Source organism: Bufo bufo, chromosome 1 (assembly GCF_905171765.1).
Source record: "Bufo bufo chromosome 1, aBufBuf1.1, whole genome shotgun sequence".
Classification (NCBI taxonomy): Eukaryota; Metazoa; Chordata; class Amphibia; order Anura; family Bufonidae; genus Bufo; species Bufo bufo.
The window spans coordinates 229,810,082-229,833,619 of NC_053389.1; the positions used below are offsets into that span (position 1 = coordinate 229,810,082).

General features: G+C 44.8%; 1 protein-coding gene across 1 annotated transcript in view; it reads left to right on the plus strand.

Moving 5' to 3' along the window:
* The window catches only part of DDX11 (DEAD/H-box helicase 11), a 123,891-nt gene that overhangs the window by 63,096 nt on the left and 37,257 nt on the right, over positions 1 to 23,538 (plus strand). Inside the window, exons 13-14 of the mRNA XM_040436290.1 lie at positions 12,770 to 12,814; positions 14,855 to 14,922. Of these exons, the coding sequence (XP_040292224.1) occupies positions 12,770 to 12,814; positions 14,855 to 14,922 (113 nt within the window). The remainder of the gene's footprint in view (positions 1 to 12,769; positions 12,815 to 14,854; positions 14,923 to 23,538) is intronic.

Here is a 23,538-nt window from a genome sequence, read left to right on the forward strand (position 1 = left end):
AGTTGTAAAATTTTGCAAAAAAAACGACATCCATATATAAATTTTGCTCTAAATTTATTGTTCTACCTGTCTTTGATAAAAAAAAAATGTTTGGGTAAAAAAAAATGATTTGGGTAAAAGTTATAGCGTTTACAAACTAATGGTACAAAAATGTGAATTTCCGCTTTTTGAAGCAGCTCTGACTTTCTGAGTACCTGTCATGTTTCCTGAGGTTCTACAGTACAAACACCCCACAAATGACCCCATTTCGGAAAGTAGACACCCTAAGGTATTCGCTGATGGGCATAGTGAGTTCATAGAACTTTTTATTTTTTGTCACAAGTTAGCGGAAAATGATGATTTTTTTTTTTTTCTTACAAAGTCTCATATTCCACTAACTTGTGACAAAAAATAAAAACTTCCATGAACTCACTATGCCCATCAGCGAATACCTTGGGGTGTCTTCTTTCCAAAATGGGGTCACTTGTGGGGTAGTTATACTGCCCTGGCATTCTAGGGGCCCAAATGTGTGGTAAGGAGTTTGAAATCAAATTCTGTAAAAAATGGCCGGTGACATCCGAAAGGTGCTCTTTGGAATGTGGGCCCCTTTGCCCACCTAGGCTGCAAAAAAGTGTCACACATGTGGTATCTCCGTATTCAGGAGAAGTTGGGGAATGTGTTTTGGGGTGTCATTTTACATATACCTATGCTGGGTGAGATAAATATCTTGGTCAAATGCCAACTTTGTATAAAAAAATTGGAAAAGTTGTCTTTTGCCAAGATATTTCTCTCACCCAGCATGGGTATATGTAAAATGACACCCCAAAACACATTCCCCAACTTCTCCTGAATACGGAGATACCACATGTGTGACACTTTTTTGCAGCCTAGGTGGGCAAAGGGGCCCATATTCCAAAGAGCACCTTTCGGATTTCACTGGTCATTTTTTACAGAATTTGATTTCAAACTCCTTACCACACATTTGGGCCCCTAGAATGCCAGGGCAGTATAACTACCCCACAAGTGACCCCATTTTGGAAAGAAGACACCCCAAGGTATTCGCTGATGGGCATAGTGAGTTCATGGAAGTTTTTATTTTTTGTCACAAGTTAGTGGAATATGAGACTTTGTAAGGGAAAAAAATAAAAATAAAAAAAATCATCATTTTCCGCTAACTTGTGACAAAAAATATAAAAGTCTAGGAACTCGCCATGCCCCTCACGGAATACCTTGGGGTGTCTTCTTTCCAAAATGGGGTCACTTGTGGGGTAGTTATACTGCCCTGGCATTTTCCAGGGGCCCTAATGTGTGGTAAGTAGGTAAATGACCTGTGAAATCCTAAAGGTGCTCTTTGGAATGTGGGCCCCTTTGCCCACCTAGGCTGCAAAAAAGTGTCACACATGTGGTATCGCCGTATTCAGGAGAAGTTGGGCAATGTGTTTTGGGGTGTCTTTTTACATATACTCATGCTGGGTGAGAGAAATATCTCGGCAAAAGACAACTTTTCCCATTTTTTTTATACAAAGTTGGCATTTGACCAAGATATTTCTCTCACCCAGCATGGGTATATGTAAAATGACACCCCAAAACACATTGCCCAACTTCTCCTGAGTACGGCGATACCAGATGTGTGACACTTTTTTGCAGCCTAGATGCGCAAAGGGGCCCACATTCCTTTTATGAGGGCATTTTTAGACATTTGGATCCCAGACTTCTTCTCACGCTTTAGGGCCCCTAAAATGCCAGGGCAGTATAAATACCCCACATGTGACCCCATTTTGGAAAGAAGACACCCCAAGGTATTCAATGAGGGGCATGGCGAGTTCATAGAATTTTTTTTTTTTGGCACAAGTTAGTGGAAATTGATTTTATTTATTTTTTTCTCACAAAGTCTCCCTTTCCGCTAACTTAGGACAAAAATTTCGATATTTCATGGACTCAATATGCCCCTCACGGAATACCTGGGGGTGTCTTCTTTCCGAAATGGGGTCACATGTGGGGTATTTATACTGCCCTGGCATTCTAGGGGCCCTAAAGCGTGAGAAGAAGTCTGGAATATAAATGTCTAAAAATTTTTACTCATTTGGATTCCGTGAGGGGTATGGTGACTTCATGTGAGATTTTATTTTTTGACACAAGTTAGTGGAATATGAGACTTTGTAAGAAAAAAATAATAATTTCCGCTAACTTGGGCCAAAAAAATGTCTGAATGGAGCCTTACAGAGGGGTGATCAATGACAGGGGGGGTGATCAATGACAGGGGGGTGATCAGGGAGTCTATATGGGGTGATCACCCCCCTATAAGGCTCCATTCAGATGTCCGTATGTGTTTTGCGGATCCGATCCATGTATCCGTGGATCCGTAAAAATCATACGGACATCTGAATGCAGCCTGACGGGGGGGTGATCAATGACAGGGGGGTGATCAGGGAGTCTATATGGGGTGATCACCCCCCCTGGAGGGCTCCAGGGAGACGCCTGTATGTGTTTTGCGGATCCGATCCATCTATCAGTGGATCCGTAAAAATCATGCGGACGTCTGAATGGAGCTTTACAGGGGGGTGATCAATGACAGGGGGGTAATCAATGACAGGGGGGTGATCAGGGAGTCTATATGGGGTGATCACCACAGTCATTGATCATGCCCCTGTAAGGCTCCATTCAGACGTCCGTATGCGTTTTGCGGATCCGATCCATCTATCAGTGGATCCGTAAAAATCATGCGGACGTCTGAATGGAGCTTTACAGGGGGTTATCAATGACAGGGGGGTAATCAATGACAGGGGGGTGATCAGGGAGTCTATATGGGGTGATCACCACAGTCATTGATCACGCCCCTGTAAGGCTCTATTCAGACGTCCGTATGCGTTTTGCGGATCCGATCCATCTATCAGTGGATCCGTAAAAATCATGCGGACATCTGAATGGAGCTTTACAGGGGTGTGATCAATGACAGGGGGGTAATCAATGACAGGGGGGTGATCAGGGAGTCTATATGGGGTGATCAGGGGCTAATAAGGGGTTAATAAGTGACGGGGGGGGGGGGGTGTAGTGTAGTGTAGTGGTGCTTGGTGCTACTTTACTGAGCTACCTGTGTCCTCTGGTGGTCGATCCAAACAAAGGGGACCACCAGAGGACCAGGTAGCAGGTATATTAGACGCTGTTATCAAAACAGCGTCTAATATACCTGTTAGGGGTTAAAAAAAATCACATCTCCAGCCTGCCAGCGAACGATCGCCGCTGGCAGGCTGGAGATCAACTCTCTTACCTTCCGTTCCTGTGAGCGCGCGCGCCTATGTGCGCGCGTTCACAGGAAATCTCGGCTCACGCGTGATGACGCCAATCGGCGTTAGCGTAGCCTGAGGGAGCCGCCGCGATGACGCCTTTCGGTGTTACAGTTGCGGCAACTGGTTAAACTATTTATGTTACTTTATTTTACTCTCACCAGTGGTGCAGACTCTTATTACCTGGGATCAATGATTTTAAGTACCATAGGCATAATGAATACTGGTGACTATTATAGAACCCCTTGAGTCGTTGATGATATACTATAACTCCTTAACAACCGCCTACTGTCTCTTGATAGTGGTGGTGGAGGTCTTGATTCTGCAACATTGTCTCTTCAGGGTACTGCTTTAAAGGGAACCTGACATGCTGAACCTGGTGTCTGACATGCAGACAAAATGTTATAGAGCAGGAGGAGCTGAACAGATTGATTATATAGTTTATTTGAAAAGATTCAGTAAAACGTGTCATTTTTGCATTTATATTCCTGCTCCTTCTGGGCTTTGACATCAAGGAGGTGGTCCTATCAGTGACTGACAGCTATCTGTATACACAGTCCTAGAGGGAAGCCTGTCGATCACTGATGGGACCGTCTGCTTGATGTCAAAGCCCAGAATGACCAGGAATTTAAATGTATAAATGACACGTTTTACTAAATCTTTTTCCATCCTGCTCTATACGATGACACCTGCAGATTACTTTACATTTTCATGTTAACAGGTTCCCTTTAAAGCTTCAGCTCCTACAGTCTAGCAGAAGTAGCTCAGTGGCCCTATTAGCAGAACACTGAGAATATAGAAGTGATTTATTATCGTTTCCATCTTCCCTTTTGAAGTCTACGTAACATTCAATGAGCTCCATGTAGTGAGTAGAGGAAGCGGTAATGTCATTGCCTCTATTTGGCCCAGTAAACATGTGATCATCTGTTGTCCTGGCATGGGCATGCTGCTGGTTTGTATCAGACCCAGGTCAGCTCTGCCAGTTAATGATGTCACCACAGGGACTGCTTTTCCCTGGCAGCTCCTATAGACCCCCCAGTTACAGTGAAAAATAAGTTACAAATTGAGTAAATTAAGTATTTTATGATTATAAAATAACATATAAATACAAGGAGAAAAGAAAACCTATACAGCGAACAACGCAAAAAGGTCATCATAGCTTCCCTCAAAACCACTGAAACAAAATGGGAAACCCATTCTCATTCTTATTAGGTGTCAATTTTCAAATTTAAACAACAAAAATTATATATTGGAAAATAATTGTAGATTTTTTCCTTTTTGTATGCTTTACCACCAATTAGGGCTCTTTCACACTTGCGTTGTTCTGTTCCGGCATAGAGTTCCGTCGTCGGGGCTCTATGCCGGAAGAATCCTGATCAGGATTATCCCAATGCATTCTGAATGGAGAGAAATCCGTTCAGGATGCATCAGGATGTCTTCAGTTCAGGACCGGAACGTTTTTTGGCCAGAGAAAATACTGCAGCATGCTGCGCTTTTTGCTCTGGTCAAAAATCCTGAACACTTGCCGCAAGGCCGGATCCGGAATTAATGCCCATTGAAAGGCATTAATCCGGATCCGGCCTTAAGCTAAACGTCGTTTTGGCGCATTACCGGATCCGACGTTTAGCTTTTTTTGAATGGTTACCATGGCTGCCGGGACGCTAAAGTCCTGTTTGCCATGGTAAAGTGTAGTGGGGAGCGGGGGATCAGTATACTTACCGTCCGTGCGGCTCCCGGGGCGCTTCAGAGTGACTTCAGGGCGCCCCACGCGCATGGATGACGTGATCGCATGGATCACGTCATCCATGCGCATGGGGCGCTCTGACGTCATTCTGGAGCGCCCCGGGAGCCGCACGGACGGTAAGTATACTGCTCCCCTGCTCCCCACTACTACTACTATGGCAGCCAGGACTTTAATAGCGTCCTGGGTGCCATAGTAACACTGAACGCATTTTGAAGATGGATCCGTCTTCAAATGCTTTCCGTTCACTTGCGGTGTTACGGATCCGGCGGGCACCTCCGGCAAATGGAGTGCACGACGGATCCGGACAACGCAAATGTGAAAGAGGCCTTAAATAGTTACAAGAATAGGTGCACTACTGTGGTGGATGCAAACAGTAACATCTGACTAAGCCCCTCACACTGATGTTAAATGAGACTTTAGCCATTATATCCTTATATTAAGGACATACCTGAGCCCGCGCACCACGCCAAGGTTTCTCAAGTGGCACGGGACCTAACGCTAAAACTACCTGTAGCGTATGGGTAGTACCATGAGCCAGTGGGCAAATTACAGCAGCGTAAAGTCCGACTCACAGCAAACAGCTCACAGTTCCCTCCAGTGTGACTAACCACACATACAATGGGAGGAGGCTTAGAGTCCCACCCATGGCTGGCTGACATGTTGCAGGCCTCACAGGTGCACCTAAATGCTGCCTAAAACAAATCATATATTTATATGTGGAGGTGTATAAACTCCAATCTAAATACGCCTTGATTACCATCCATAGGCAGCATTTAGGTGCACCTGTGAGGCCTGCAACATATCAGCCAGCCATGGGTGGGACTCTAAGCCTCCTCCCATTGTAAGTGAGGATATACTGGCTAAAGTCTCATTTTTAACATCAGTGTGAGGGTTTAGTCAGATGTTACTGTTTGCATCCATCACAGTAGTGCACCTATTCTTGTAACTACAGTCCTGATCAAAAATTTAAGACCACTTGAAAAATGGCAAAAAATCATATTTAGCACGGCTGGATCTTAACAAGGTTCCAAGTAGAGCTTCAACAAAAATTTGTTGCGGCATGCTTGATGCAAGCGTTTCCATGAGGTGAGTGGGAACATTTCTCCAAGTGGTGAAGACGGCCGCACGAAGGCCATCTACTGTCTGGAACTGTTGTCCATTTTTGTAAACTTCCCTTGCCATCCATCCCCAAAGGTTCTCAATTGGATTTAGATCAGGGGAACACGCAGGATGGGCCAAAAGAGTGATGTTATTCTCCTGGAAGAAGTCCCTTGTCCTGCGGGCATTGTGTACTGTAGCATTGTCCTGTTGAAAAACCCAGTCGTTACCACACAGACGAGGGCCCTCAGTCATGAGGAATGCTCTCTGCAACATCTGGACATAGCCAGCGGCCGTTTGACGCCCCCGCACTTCCTGAAGCTGCTTTGTTCCACCTCAGAGCACCTCAGACCATTATGGCGCCCCCTCCACTGTGGCGCGTAGAAAACATCTCAGGTGGGATCTGCTTGTCATGCCAGTAACGTTGGAAACCATCAGGACCATCAAGGTAAAAAAAATTCTCATCAGAGAATAAAACTTTCTTCCACCTTTGAATGTCCCATGTTTGGTGCTCTCTTGCAAAGTCCAAACGAGCAGTTCTGTGGCGTTCAAGGAGACAAGGTCTTTGAAGACGTTTTTTGTTTTTGAAGCCCTTCAGTCTCAGATGCCGTCTGATGGTTATGGGGCTGCAGTCAGCACCAGTAAGGGCCTTAATTTGGGTCGAGCATCGTCCAGTGTCTTGATGGACAGCCAATTGGATCCTCCGGCTCAGTGCTGATGAAATTTTTTGGGGTCTTCCACTTGACTTTTTTGTTCCATAACCCTCAGGATCATTTAAGAAATTCCAAATGACTGACTTACTGCGTCCCACCTCAGCAGCGATGGCGCGCTGTGAGAGACCCTGCTTATGCAGTTCAACAACCCGACCACGTTCAAAAAGGGAGAGTTTTTTTGCCTTTGCCATCACAACGTGTGACTACCTGACAGAAAATGACAATGAATTCACATCTTTGCACCGATTTGGCCTTTTAAAGGCATGTGGTCCGAAAATTTTGATCAGCTGAAAAACAGCCTGTTTCAGTTTAATCGCTTTTTTCAATTGAATGCTCAATTTTTTTTGTCTCACTCCCATTTCTTCTTGTTGCATGTTGAAGCTCTACTTGGAACCTTGTTAAGATCCAGCCATGCTAAATATGATTTTTTGCCATTTTCAAGTATTCTTAAACTTTTGATTAGGACTGTATTTATATCCTTCCACATCCACAAATTTTACCATCTGGTGTAGGATGTCTCTGTGGCACTTGTGGTCTGCTGCGGGCATCCTCCACTGTATGCATTTTTTGCTGGGGATCGCCCTTAGCAACAGACCACAAGCGCAGTATCTGCTCCCCCGAGCATAAATGCACAACTGCATTTGGGGTTGAGCATTTCCTGCCTTTTGAGACCATGTATTTTTGTCATTTAAATCGTATATTTACCACTAATTAATAAGAAAAAAATTCTCTGAAAAAGGTACCAATAACCAGTCCCATATGTCATGGAAAAAATGGGGCAAAATTATTTTGGTAACCACATAAATAGAGTTTTGGGCTGTTAAAGGGGTTGTCTCATTTTGCCTTTACTAAGGCGAGATGAGACTTAAAGGGGTTGTGTCACTTCAGCAAATAGCCTTTATTATTTAGAGAAAGTTAATACAAGGCACTTACTAATGTATTGTCATTGTCCATGTTGCTTTGCTGGCTGGATTCATTTTTCCATCACATTATACACTGCTTGTTTCAACCCTGCTATCCATCCGTGGTGGCCGTGCTTGAACACTATAGAAAAATAACACCAGCCTATGCTCACTCCCGCAGCCCCAGCCACCAGAGAGGCCAGCACTTTTTCCTATAGTGTGCAAGCACTGCCATCGCTGATGGACTGCAAGGTAACCATGTCGTAACTAGAGATGAGCGAATTTCATGTTATGAAATTCGTTCAGGCTTTGTTTGGTGGTAAAAGCAGAATTGCGTTATGGATTCCGTTACCACGGACCATAACGCAATTCTATAAATGAATGCATAATGGAATGCCTTTATAGGCATTCAGTTATTCATTCCGTCATAATAGTAGTCTATGGGGTGCATAACGGGTCCATCCCGTTATGCAGGAGAGGACTCCCCTGCATAAAGGAACGGAGCACTTAAAAAGTTATTTGCTGTTCAGATGTTAGTTGGCAAATACAGATAGCGCTTCTATTATGAAGCTATATAGTTCAGCGCTTACCTGCTAGTATGATGCCGAAGACGTCAGTGACTCTGAGGCTTGATGGTATAGCGCTTACCTTCAAGGAGGATTAACCAGAGTTTACAGTAAGTTGGAGAGGGATAGGTTGTGGGGCTGTGCACTCGCCCCTACCTTATCTTGCTTGCGTTACCGCTCTCACTATTCGCTGCTAACGCCGGTATTGCTTTTCAAACATCCTGCGTTCCTTCTGCGCGGCAAGCACTCCCTTTGTTGTTCAATATAGCGCTTTCTTGGACTTGATTATTGATTGTTCCAGCTGTAGTTCAGCATAAAATCCTTTAGGAAGATGTTGACATCAGGCATATCATGACAATATATACCGCTAAACACGTTTCGGAGCCTCTGCTCCGTCCTCAGTAGCTATATGTCACTAGCCCATGAATGGTGTCTTTTATACTGCAACTCCTATAAATGGGAAATCAAAGAATTTTAACCTGCAACACGACAAATGTAATTTACATGATTCAGTGTCCTTGCGACAAACAATATATAGGGAGGACTAAAAGAACCCTGAAAAAAAGGATATCGGAACATCTTACAAACATACGTAATGGATTTGAAAAACGCACTTTAAAGAATACCATAATAAAAACCCTAGTTGTCTAACATTTGCAGCTATTAAAACCATCCAACACAATTGGAGAGGAGGTAATCCTATTGCAGACATGTCCCGGGCAGAATCCAGGCGTTCTTTGACTTTGAAACACTAATTCCGCAGGGCCTCACATGGAAATATTTGGCTTTCTATGATGTTAGAGGATGGAGCCCGGCCCTGATGGGAAATCGGGGTGTTACCGTTAATATGATCGGCACCCTGATTTCTCCTTGGGTCCGGGCCCCTTCCCCTCTTCTCCCCTCCCCGTCCTTCACTGAGTCAAGACATCCACATTGTGCAAAAGCTTTTCTACTATATATTTTCATTTAATACATTTATGTATAGGAGTTTTGGCGCAAATAATTAAAACCAGTTCACAGATTCAAATAATGAAATAAAAGCTAAATCGCATTAAAAACGCAATGAAAACGCATAACTAGCATAATCATTGGAATTACTTTTTAAATTGTTGCATATTGGTAAACCCGATATAGGTTGTTGTATGGGACGAATAAGAAAAATAATATATGAAGGGAAGGAGGAATAATTTGAATTGGTATAAATAGATGCTATGGTCCATGTACGGGTCTTTGTAGTATCGGCACACCAGTGCTCCAGATCCACTGGATCACTTTACAATTTTGATATTGGACAGTATAATAGACACCATTCATGGGCTAGTGACGTATAGCTACTGAGGAAGGAGCAGAGGCCTGATGTCGACATCTTCCTTGCACACGACCGTATGGATTTTTCTGTATTTTGCGGTTGCAAAAAACGCATCTGCAAAAAATACGGATGACGTCCGTCAGTTTTTTTGCGGAACGGAACAGCTGGCCCCTGATAGAACAGTACTATCCTTGTCCGTTATGCGTACAACAATAGTACATGTTCTATCTTTGAACGGAACGGAAAAACAGAAATACGGACATGGAAGGCATACGGAGTACCTTCCGTTTTTTTTTAGCGGATCTGTTGAAATCAATGGTTCCGTATATGGAACGTAAAAAAACGGAACGTGAACCGGGGGAAAAAACACATTCGTGTGCAAGAGGCCTAAAGGATTTTATACTGAACTACAGCTGGAACAATCAATAATCAAGTCCAAGAAAGCGCTATATTGAACAACAAAGTGAGTGCTTGCCCCGCAGCAGGACGAACAAACACGTGTTTGCAAGGAGGAACGCTGGATGTTTGAAAAGCAATACCGGCTTTGGCGGCGAATAGTGAGAGCGGTAACGCAAGCAAGATAAGGTAGGGGCGAGTGCACAGCCCCACAACCTATCCCTCTCCAACTTACTGTAAACTCTGGTTAATCCTCCTTGAAAGTAAGCGCTATACCATCAAGCCTCAGAGTCACTGACGTCTTCGGCATCATACTAAGGGCTCATGCACACGACCGTATGCCCTCCGAGTCATATGTGTGCGGGACAATAGCCCTGCGGGCGGCCCGATGCGCACAGCATCATAGTTAACTATGATGCTGTGTGCTCCCGTGCGCACAAGGTATGTCGCTCCAGGACATATGGCCCGCTCACGGACCGTATGTCTCCGAGGGCATGTGGTCGTGTACATGAGTCCTAACAGATGAGTGCTGAACTATATAGCTTCATAATAGAAGCGCTACCTGCATTTGCCAGCTAACATCTGAACAGCATATGACTTTTTAAGTGCTCTGCCAGTGTGAGCGACTCATAAGCGATACACAGCATTACCAATAACATTCCGAATGCCTACCAGCATAGCCACATTATTAAAATGATGCGCTATGTATAAAGACCCTTTACTACATTTGGCTTAGGCTACTTTCACACTGGCGTTTTGGCTTTCCGTTTGTGAGATCCGTTCAGGGCTCTCACAAGCGGTCCAAAACGGATCAGTTTGCACTCTAATGCATTCTGAATGGAAAAGGATCCGCTCAGAATACATCAGTTCAGTCTCCATTCCACTTTGGAGACTGAGGTTTTGGTGTCCGTCTGATGAAACTGAGCCAAACGGTTTCACTGACACAATCTGGCACAATAGAAAACGGATCCGTCTTACATTGACTTTCAATGGTGTTCAAGACGGATTATGTTAAAGTTAATACAAACGGATCCGTTCGGAACGAATGCAGACGGTTGCATTATCTGAACGGATCCGTCCATCATGGATCCGCACAAAACGCGAGTGTGAAAGTAGCCTTAAGCAGTGGAGTATCCATCAGAGGGATCCAACCAATGAAGCACTGACATTTAACAATATTTGGATATAACCGCTTGAATTGCGTCCATTATTCCTTTACCATGGACTTTATTGGTTTGTCATCATGATACATATTTCTAATTATGTTCTTTTAATTATGTTCTTTGATTATGCTGGTGTATTTCGAAGAATTAGGAATGAGATTGTGTGAAGGGATTATCCGGATATTTTATATTAATAATTGTTAGATACTGGTCCTCCACAAATACTGAACCAATCAACGGGTTGAGGACGAATAACTAACAAGTAACGCTGGCCTTGTTTCTATCAAAGTTTTTATATTTTTCATTTTTCATTTGGTTATTATTTGTATGCAAATAAATTGTATAGTTTTTATAAGGTGTCCTGTAAATTCTACGTAATGAATGCCACTTGCTGAAGTGAGACAACCCCTTTAACCCTCCAACCGCCAGGGAAAAAGCACTGCTTGCTGTACTATGCTGTTTGCGTAGCAATGGGATCTACTGAAACAGTTCGGCACTGTTTCCCAGCCGCCTGGTAGTTGGGGCTTAAAGGAGTTGTCTCATCTCAGACAATGGGGCACATTGCTAGGATATTTCTATATCGGGAACGGAGCCCCGCAAGGTGATGGCTGGAGGACTCTGATCCGACCACCCCCAAGCGCACCACTCCCCATAGAAGTGAATGGGAGCGTGCTGCGTGTGACCGGCCCATTCATTTCTAGGTTCCCAGCGAAAATAGCCGAGCCAGCACTCAGCTATTTTCGGCTGCCCATAGAAAATGAGTGGACGGCGGCTGCACACGCGCAGTGTGCTCTGCACCACTTTCGGGGCTCCCTTCACTAGATAGGTGCAGGTCCCAGCGGTGGGACCCACACCTATAAGACAATGGGGGTATTTCCTAGCGATATGCCCCCATTGTCCATGATGAGACAACCCCTTTAATCTCATCTCACCTTAGTGACGGCAAAATGAGACAATGCCCATAAATCACCACCTGGCTAAAATTGCTAAAAAGTGTGTGGTTATTTGAGGGCAAAACTCTGGTCATTAAGAGGTTAATAAATATGATACGGGGGAACTAACCCACTTACATGTGCCCGTGGCTAGAGCTTTGTCCGCTGAATCGTTCGTCTTTCTGGGATTTTCCTCTAAAGCTTCACAGGCTTCTCCATATGCTTTCTTGCTGCTAATTAGGAAATGATTAGACCCTTATGATACTGGGAGAGCTGAAAACATTTGATAGTAAGAGACCCATTTACTGCCACAAATCCTGGCACCGTTCTGCCTGGCGCTGAATTTCAGAGATCCTGGCGCACATGCATGTACAGTAAGATGTTTTTGGACTCCTTTATTAGTAGAGAAGGGGATGCAGAGAGTTGCCAACACGAGGTCCCCTTATTCAAGACAGATGGTAGGGTTTGGAAATCTGCCCAGGCTTCTGTTGTGCACATTAAAGAGCTGCCACGTCTGTGACAATGAACTGTCATTTACTGAAAATCTACCTATGGCCCATCCCTGGCTCCAGTATCATTATTTCACATTTACATAGCTGATTGTTTGTTGTCACCCAACCTGATGAGTTTCATACAAAGTACCACTATTACGTGTTTGATTTACTGCTGCCTCATGTTTACAGGTAACGTCAAGCAGAACCCAAACTTTCAGAAAGTTTCTCAGCAGGGTAAGTAGTAACATATTAAGGGAATTCTCACAAGGCATTTGTATGTAGCCTACATGGCGATATTCATGGATAGATACAATGTATAGACAGATAGATATGTTTATATTCACCTATGAGATAGGTCTTAAAAATGAGAGATACATATGAGACATTGAAATAGATACGAGTGTGAGTCAAAGGGGTCTATCTGATTCCAAGGTGGTGTCCATCATTTGGACTGGAGACCTATTGCAGTCCGTATAATGCAGAACATAGCACCATCACTTCAGTTACCAAGATCGGGGTGCATGTAGTCAGCGTCCTGGTTTGGACATGGAGAAAATTTATCAAGATCTGCACTCCAGATGCCAAGTTGATTTAAGCCAGATTTATCAACTGAGACTTTTCAAAACGTCGCAAAAATAGTCGCTGTTTGAGGCCTAATTCACACAGTCAGTGTTTGCTCAGTGATTTTCATCAGTGATTGTGTCCTGCCGATCAGCTGTATGAGGAGACGACGTGCAGTGTGCAAGTGCCGTCTCTCTCCCTGTCCGCTGCTGTATGTCTATGGAACAGCTGCATCGGACAAGAAGAGAGATGGCACCCGCCATCTCCTCATACAGCTGACCTATCCTCAGGATCGGTCATCGATATCAGATCGGCGGGGGTCCAACACCCAGCACCCCTGCCGATCTGATATTAATAACCTTTCCTAAGAAATGTGATCAATAGGAACTGGCAACCTCTTTAACATTTATGACCACCTTTGGAGGCGTTTTTTATTGTTGTATTCTAGTTATCATGGACTAAAAATATATTTTTTTCCAGTTGTTCCTTATTCAAATATTTTCACCGTTTGTCTTCTAGAGCCTGCAGCTTTTTCACTCTCTCTGCAGAATGTTCATTCTGCTGCTGTGACGGCCAGATCTGTAGCCCTATTCTCTTCACTCCTAACGGCATTTGTCAGAATTTAGTCTAAAGGGGTATTCCGATCATTAAAAGTTATCTACTATCATCGTGGGGGACCTATCACTGCAACCCCTACTGATTATGAGAACCCTGCATCTGCAGCTCCATTCTATGTGCTGGAAATAGCCGAGTGCTATACTTGCCAATCCCTGGAAGTCTCGTAGAGATGCATAGAGCAGCAGTACGCAGGCTCGACTTGCCACTCCATTCATTTTGAGCAACTCTTAGTGGTACGGGGTACTTATTCTCATGATCGGTGGCGGTTGCAGGACCCCCACCAGTCTAATAGTTATTGCCTATCCTGAGGTTAGCGTATAACTTTTAACAACCGGAATACCCCCTTAAATGACTGTTCTTGATCTGTCAGGAGCGAAGCGATATGAGTTTACAGGTTCAGCCGTCAGAGCTGCTGTCTGATGGATTTCAGAGGAAAATGGAAAGAACAGTCTGCAGAGAGTGAAAGCTGCAGGCTGTAGAAGGCACATGGTTGAAAAGTTTTAATAAAAAGATTGAGCAGCTCTCACCTGCTGCACCTGTAGTGAGCACGGTACCAGCCTGGACACGGCCCTAACAGCAAATCAACAAAAAGAGAAAATCCGGCTCTTCAACAACAGGAGACACTTTATTTAGCGGTAAAACTTCCAATCCTTGAGGATTGGAAGTTTTACCGCTAAATAAAGTGTCTCCTGTTGTTCAAGAGCCGGATTTTCTCTTTTTGTTGAAAAGTTTTAATAAGGACCAACTGGACAAGAATGCAAAAATATAAAAAAAAAATCCTCAAAGGTGTCCATAGTGTTTGAATTTGCACTAAATTTATCAAACACTGTGTGACATTTCATACATTTGGTGCAGATTACGGCCATGCAGACTCCTGCATTATACATTAAGGTACTTCTTTCACCAAGAGTATTGCGGTCTCCTTCTTTAACATATGGGAAACTAATGCTGCATGAAATATGACAGAATCTGTGACGGAGGCTCTGATAAAAGTGTCAACAGGGCCTAAGAGCTTTGAGATGGAAAATGTATATTCTATTATTTCTGTAACTTCGGCACACTCCCATAATTTTTGTACTTTTGTTTTTATGCCAGGCACAACATTGAAATCCATCAACGATTTCCTCTTTTACAGCCAGGTTGATAATATCAATCTCTTCAAGGTATTCATTCTCTCCTTTATCCATATTGTTGCCATTTTAGGAGTCTATGACGTATGTGGGTCATTTGCCTGTGATTTTGTCATTTTTTTTTTTTTTTTTACTCTTTAAGTATTTGCTGTTGCATTCCTCTATGGATGAGATGATATTTAGGTTTTCCTCTCCCTCCATTCTCAATTTTTCATGTATTACGCTCGGTTAGACGCCTGATACCCTGCATCTTTATCATCTCTTGAGACACAGCACAAGTAAAGTGAAGTGGTTTTAATGGAAGTGAAAGTTTCTGGGCTTACAGAAAATATGCCATGGTTTCCCGGCCTGAAAATTCACTGTAAAATGTGGCATTGTTGCTCCGGTATGAAGAAGAAAAGTCATGAGGAACCATTACAATAGATATATGATACGTAAAATGGATATGAAATAGATGATGTGTGTATGTGTGTATATATATATATATATATATATACATACATATACATATACATACACTGCTCAAAAAAATAAAGGGAACACTTAAACAACACAATGTAACTCCAAGTCAATCACACTTCTGTGAAATCAAACTGTCCACTTAGGAAATGGGATAGACAACAGGTGGAAATTATAGGCAATTAGCAAGACACCCCCAATAAAGGAGTGGTTCTGCAGGTGGTGACCACAGACCACTTCGCAGTTCCTATGCTTCCTGGCTGATGTTTTGGTCACTTTTGAATGCTGGCGGTGCTTTCACTCTAGTGGTAGCATGAGACGGAGTCTACAACCCACACAAGTGGCTCAGGTAGTGCAGCTTATCCAGGATAGCACATCAATGCGAGCTGTGGCAAGAAGGTTTGCTGTGTCTGTCAGCGTAGTGTCCAGAGCATGGAGGCGCTACCAGGAGACAGGCCAGTACATCAGGAGACGTGGAGGAGGCCGTAGGAGGGCAACAACCCAGCAGCAGGACCGCTACCTCCGCCTTTGTGCAAGGAGGAGCACTGCCAGAGCCCTGCAAAATGACCTCCAGCAGGCCACAAATGTGCATGTGTCTGCTCAAACGGTCAGAAACAGACTCCATGAGGGTGATATGAGGGCCCGACGTCCACAGGTGGGGGTTGTGCTTACAGCCCAACACCGTGCAGGACGTTTGGCATTTGCCAGAGAACACCAAGATGAAAGCAGGTTCACACTGAGCACATGTGACAGACGTGACAGAGTCTTGAGACGCCGTGGAGAACGTTCTGCTGCCTGCAACATCCTCCAGCATGACCGGTTTGGCATTAGGTCAGTAATGGTGTGGGGTGGCATTTCTTTGGAGGGCCGCACAGCCCTCCATGTGCTCGCCAGAGGTAGCCTGACTGCCATTAGGTACCGAGATGAGATCCTCAGACCCCTTGTGAGACCATATGCTGGTGCGGTTGGCCCTGGGTTCCTCCTAATGCAAGACAATGCTAGACCTCATGTGGCTGGAGTGTGTCAGCAGTTCCTGCAAGACGAAGGCATTGATGCTATGGACTGGCCCGCCCGTTCCCCAGACCTGAATCCAATTGAGCACATCTGGGACATCATGTCTCGCTCTATCCACCAACGTCACGTTGCACCACAGACTGTCCAGGAGTTGGCAGATGCTTTAGTCCAGGTCTGGGAGGAGATCCCTCAGGAGACCGTCCGCCACCTCATCAGGAGCATGCACAGGCGTTGTAGGGAGGTCATACAGGCACGTGGAGGCCACACACACTACTGAGCCTCATTTTGACTTGTTTTAAGGACATTACATCAAAGTTGGATCAGCCTGTAGTGTGTTTTTCCACTTTAATTTTGAGTGTGACTCCAAATCCAGACCTCCATGGGTTGAAAAATTTGATTTCCATTTATTTATTTTTGTGTGATCTTGTTCTCAGCACATTCAACTATGTAAAGAACAAAGTATTTCAGAAGAATATTTAATTAATTCAGATCTAGGATGTTATTTTTGTGTTCCCTTTATTTTTTCGAGCAGTGTGTGTGTGTATATATACACTGCTCAAAAAAATAAAGGGAACACAAAAATAACACATCCTAGATCTGAATTAATTAAATATTCTTCTGAAATACTTTGTTCTTTACATAGTTGAATGTGCTGACAACAAAATCACACAAAAGAAAAAAATGGAAATCAAATTTTTTAACCCATGGAGGTCTAGATTTGGAGTCACCCTCAAAATTAAAGTGGAAAAACACACTACAGGCTGATCCAACTTTGATGTAATGTCCTTAAAACAAGTCAAAATGAGGCTCAGTAGTGTGTGTGGCCTCCACGTGCCTGTATGACCTCCCTACAACGCCTGTGCATGCTCCTGATGAGGTGGCGGACGGTCTCCTGAGGGATCTCCTCCCAGACCTGGACTAAAGCATCTGCCAACTCCTGGACAGTCTGTGGTGCAACGTGACGTTGGTGGATAGAGCGAGACGTGATGTCCCAGATGTGCTCAATTGGATTCAGGTCTGGGGAACGGGCGGGCCAGTCCATAGCATCAATGCCTTCGTCTTGCAGGAACTGCTGACACACTCCAGCCACATGAGGTCTAGCATTGTCTTGCATTAGGAGGAACCCAGGGCCAACCGCACCAGCATATGGTCTCACAAGGGGTCTGATGATCTCATCTCGGTACCTAATGGCAGTCAGGCTACCTCTGGCGAGCACATGGAGGGCTGTGCGGCCCTCCAAAGAAATGCCACCCCACACCATTACTGACCTAATGCCAAACCGGTCATGCTGGAGGATGTTGCAGGCAGCAGAACGTTCTCCACGGCGTCTCCAGACTCTGTCACGTCTGTCACATGTGCTCAGTGTGAACCTGCTTTCATCTGTGAAGAGCACAGGGCGCCAGTGGCGAATTTGCCAATCTTGGTGTTTTCTGGCAAATGCCAAACGTCCTGCACGGTGTTGGGCTGTAAGCACAACCCCCACCTGTGGACGTCGGGCCCTCATATCACCCTCATGGAGTCTGTTTCTGACCGTTTGAGCAGACACATGCACATTTGTGGCCTGCTGGAGGTCATTTTGCAGGGCTCTGGCAGTGCTCCTCCTGTTCCTCCTTGCACAAAGGCGGAGGTAGCGGTCCTGCTGCTGGGTTGTTGGCCTCCTCCACGTCTCCTGATGTACTGGCCTGTCTCCTGGTAGCGCCTCCATGCTCTGGACACTACGCTGACAGACACAGCAAACCTTCTTGCCACAGCTCGCATTGATGTGCCATCCTGGATAAGCTGCACTACCTGAGCCACTTGTGTGGGTTGTAGACTCCGTCTCATGCTACCACTAGAGTGAAAGCACCGCCAGCATTCAAAAGTGACCAAAACATCAGCCAGGAAGCATAGGAACTGAGAAGTGGTATGTGTTCACCACCTGCAGAACCACTCCTTTATTGGGGGTGTCTTGCTAATTGCCTATAATTTCCACCTGTTGTCTATCCCATTTGCACAACAGCATGTGAAATTGATTGTCACTCAGTGTTGCTTCCTAAGTGGACAGTTTGATTTCACAGAAGTGTGATTGACTTGGAGTTACATTGTGTGGTTTAAGTGTTCCCTTTATTTTTTTGAGCAGTGTGTATGTATATATATATATATATATATATATATATATATATATATATATATATATATATATACATATATATATATGTATATATATATATATATATATATATATATATATATATACATTGTATATAGTCATAGGTCTCTGTATACCTTAACCACATTCATTAAAACTCAATTTTTCTCACTTCCTGACATTTAATTCTAGTACATATTACCATTTCTGAGGGCAGTATAATCGCTACTTTATTTCAAGAGTGTTTTCTCACATTCCTAGTGGCTCTAATGTTTACATACACCAAGTTGACTGTGCCTTTTAAATAGCTTGGAAACATCCAGAAAACAAAGTCATGACTATATAAACTTGGGTGTGGAATCACTGCATCGACTAACAGCTTTGACTTTGGGATAAACCAAAGTTGTTATCCTTGCAGTCCCCTGGTACCCAATTCTTGCGCATTCGTGAAACAGTCTAAACGTCACGACAAGCAGCACAGGGTCAGTACGATAAACAGGCATAGGTCGGGTCAGGCAGTGTAGGGTCAGAATACAAGAATCAGGCAAAAGTTGGTACACGGGCAGACAGCCAGAAACGGTGCACCTGAGCAGGAACTAGCAGACTAGTAATTCTATTAATCAGGCAGAGAGTGAGTCAAACAGCACAGCACATGTAGCAGAAGCTGATTAGCAAATTGGAAACAGCCTAGCAGGAGCACACAGTACTGCAAAAGGAGGTGAGGTTTAATGAAGAGGAACAGGGTGAGTGGAGCGGCGCCCGTGCCTGCCCTAAATAGCATAACACTTCTTATTTGAAGGTGTAGTGTGTTAAGGCCTTCCTTCATGACCTATTGGTCTCTATGCTTAAAATATTTATTTACCTGATCTCTGTTGCTGGGTTCTGTCTTCTTTTTCCTCCCTCTCAGGCTGCTGCAGCTCTTGGGTCTACCTGCGTCAACATCCGGTTTGATGTCGGTCAGGTGGCTGCTGCAGCCAATGACAGGCTGCATCGATGACGTGTCTCCCATGTGTCACATGACCTAATGACCAATGACTGTGTCAAACCGGATGATGACGAGTGAGGACCTGATTGCTGTGTGAAGGAAAAGTAAAACAGTTAAGGGCTCTTTCACACAAGCGGATGCCGTGCGGGTAATCTGCTGCGTGAAAGAGAGCTAAGCCCCGTTCTGAACAGCAGAGACATGGAGAATGAACATCCTCTATAATAAAATCCCTCTGTGCCTGCGATGTGTCCGTGCATGTGTGCCGATGTTAAATGCACATGCCCGGCGCGCCAGCCAATAGAATCACAGCGCACCACACAGCCGTCCGGACATCCCACATCAGTGCCCCGCTGGCCAATACAAACACACTGCACCTCAGGCTTCCTGAACTGCCAACAGCAACAGTGCGGTAACAAAGCCGCCACACACCCCGCAGGTACCGCCCACATTTGCGCCGGCTAGGGTTGGGCGATATACCGGTGTTCAAGATATACTGCGTTATTAAAAAATGGCGATATCGCTGTTTCCTACTTACTGCGGTATTTTGTGACATCATTGAATCGGTCATGTGCACTGACCGCTTCAAAAACTGCGTTCGCGACCAGGCTCCTCCTCGCTTGCTCCCATGGTGTAGTCTCCGCCCACCGACGTCTAACGTCGGAATCAGATGACGCCGAGGCTGAGCATTGCAGTAGCAGCGAGCGAGTGGTGGGAAAATCAGTCAGAAGTTGAACTTTATCACAGCTGCCGGACGGGCAGCTATTAAAGGTGTAATGTCTCCATCTAAGCATACTAAAATCCTTTATAGGTTACTAATGTTTTATGCGAGAAGCCCCCTAAAAAACCAACACTGTCTCATTGGGTCCAGCTTATTAACGCTACGCTTTCAGTATATAAGCTAATTTATGAAGCTAGGGGTATACCGGAAAAATTTGAGAAGATCTGGATATTTGGTTGAGTGCAAACTCGGTTACAGTGTAATTGGGCTGGAGGAGTTAAAGGGAACCTGTCATGTGGATATTTGATTATAATCTAACTAATTATATACAATCATTAACTACTAAAAGGTACCTTAGATGTATTCACTTACTGGTGTGACAGATGGTTACCTCATAATATACACACAAAGATGCCGCATGCTAATAAGCTGATTTGAGTCCAGCGTGATGTCATTGAGTCCAGTGTATATTTAATTCAGAGCTATAGCCACTCCCCTGCCCACCTGCTGCTGAATGACAGTTTTTTTTGCAGGTGGGCGGGGAGAGTCAGGATCTCATGAATATTCAGGATTTATCATTATGAGCTGGAGCTTTTCAATACACGATGTTGGCAGACTGACTGGGTCAATTAAAGAAAGTGACCCAGCATTTTGCTAAGAGAATCAGTCACTTATTTATGTTGCCCTTATTTAGGACACCATAAAACTGGTGACAGGTTCCCTTTAAGAGAGGTCTGGCTCACTGCCGGTATGAATGTGTGTGTGAATGGGGACAGGTTCTAATGAGAGAACTCTGCTTTATGATAACAACTCTGTTTTATGATGGATGTGAATTGTGTTAACGTCCTCTATGCATGAAGATACATCATCTATATGTAATCCTATCATCTTGCCTGTCAATTGAATGTGATGTTTGAGGTTACATTGTGTTGAGGGGGTTGTTCCCCTATTCAATGTATTGTTTGCTTTTCTGTGAAAATGGAAAAATAAATCCTTTAAAACTTTTTAAAAAAAGGTGTAATGTCTCTGCCCCAATTATATGTCTTCTGTCCGACCTTGGCCTACTCAGTCGTCAGTCCTTCATGCCTGCCTGCCTGCCTGCAATGCAACTAGCTGCATGCTCCGCACTGCACATTGAAATAGCAGCCAGCAGCCAGCACCCTCCCCCATGACCAACAACAAGGAATTACTGTATGGTGGTGGCAGGCAGGTCACACAGGTGGCCATAAGACATGGGGGGGGAGGCAGCACCTTGTGGCTGCTGCCCCCACTGTAATGTCTCCTTTTCTGGCTGCTGCCCAAAACTGTAATGTCTCCTTGTGGCTGCTGCCCCTGATACTGTAATGTCTTCTTGTGGCTGCGCTCCTGCCCCCATACTGTAATGTTTCCTTGTGGCTGCTGCCCCTGATACTGTAATGTCTCCTTGTGGCTGCTGCCCCGGCGAACACTGCCATACAGTGTGACAAGTTGTGGCTGCCTGGCCGCTGCCCCAAGCCAATGTCTCCTTGTGGCCCCCATTATCCCCATAAAGTATAATTTCTCCTTGTGGCTGCCCTCATATGTCTCTTTGTGACCCCCATACAGTATAATGTTTCCTGCTGGCTGCCCCATACAGTATAACGTCTCCTTGTGGCTGCCCCCATACAGTATAACGTCTCCTTGTAGCTGCCCCTCATACATAATAACGTCTCCTTGTGGCTGCCCCATACAGTATAACGTCTCCTTGTAGCTGCCCCATACAGTATAACGTCTCCTTGTGGCTGCCCCATACAGTATAACGTCTCCTTGTGGCTGCCCCCATACAGTATAACGTCTCCTTGTGGCTGCCCCCATACAGTATAACGTCTCCTTGTGGCTGCCCCCATACAGTATAACGTCTCCTTGTGGCTGCCCCCATACAGTATAACGTCTCCTTGTGGCTGCCCCATACAGTATAACGTCTCCTTGTGGCTGCCCCCATACAGTATAACGTCTCCTTGTAGCTGCCCCATACAGTATAACTTCTTCTTGTGGCCCCCCCATACAGTATATGTCCCCTTGTGGCCCCAACCCCCTTACAGTACGGCCTGCTGCCCCCATACATTATAACGTCTCCTTGTGGCTGCCCCCATACAGTATAATGTCTCCTTGTGTTTTTTTCTTTTAAACGGGTATTTATCGCGATATACATTGTTATCGCGATAAATTTCTTAATATTGTTATCGTCTGAATATTTTTGATATCGCCCAACCCTAGCGCCGGCAGCCCGGACCGCCCACATCAGCGCACCGGCGGACAATAAAAACATGGCGCACCTCAGGCCACATGGATATTTATGTCAGCTGTTTGTCCCTACAATATGCCCGTTACAATAACGGGCGCTAGAATTGGCTGGCGCGCAGAGCAATCACTCCAGCCAATCAACGACACCCCCCCACACGCCGTCCGCACCGCCCACCATCCGCACCGACCACACCCTGAGCGACGGCCACTCAACGCTGCCCCACACGCCGCCCGCTCCGTCTATGGAACGCGGTGTGATGACTGCTCTGCGCGCTGGCTAATTCTAGTGCCTATTATTATAATGGGCATAATGTCTAGTGATTAATAATGCTCCATGCCTCTCTGTGATATTTTTACTACAAAATCACAGTGAGATAATGTTGTCACCGTGATTTTTTTTTAGTAAAAAGGTCACAGAGAGGCAAAGATCATTATCAATCATGTTAATGCTCCGTGTCTCTGCTGTCCAGAGCGCGGCTTGGCTCTCTTTCACGCAGTGGATTCCATGCACGGGATCCGCTCGTGTGAAAGAGTCCTTAAGGATCTTGGAAGGCGGGGAGAAAAAATGAAAGCGTAAAGACAAATATTAGCCCGGTCCTTCTGGGGTTAATAAACTGTAGATCCCCCTTTCTCAGCAATCATCTCAACCAAAATTGAACCATGCAGCTTAGTTAGTTGCATTGAGGCATGGTTCACACTAACAAGTCTTTAAGTAGAAAGTATATATCAGTAACCAGGCTTTGTGTGCCTTTATTTAATGGGCAAAGCACCTGACAAACACACGTCCAGTCTCATTTCCTTAATTGAAACCCCTTTTGCCAGTTAGCTCTTGAAAGTCAATTCCGAGGCTCACTTTTCCCTGCCCTGTGGATGTTTAGTCAGTGTGATGGATGATGGACCTGAACGTTACGACAGTTTGTGTTATTAGTTTAGTTACATTGTGTTTGTCTATAACGGTGATTTACTCACTGCAGACGTCCAGGCGCTTTCTTAGGGTTCATTAACTTGCAACTGTAGATCTGAAATAGATATTGGTTAGATATCGAGATTGCTCTTTTTTGTCAGGACATAGACAACCCATTT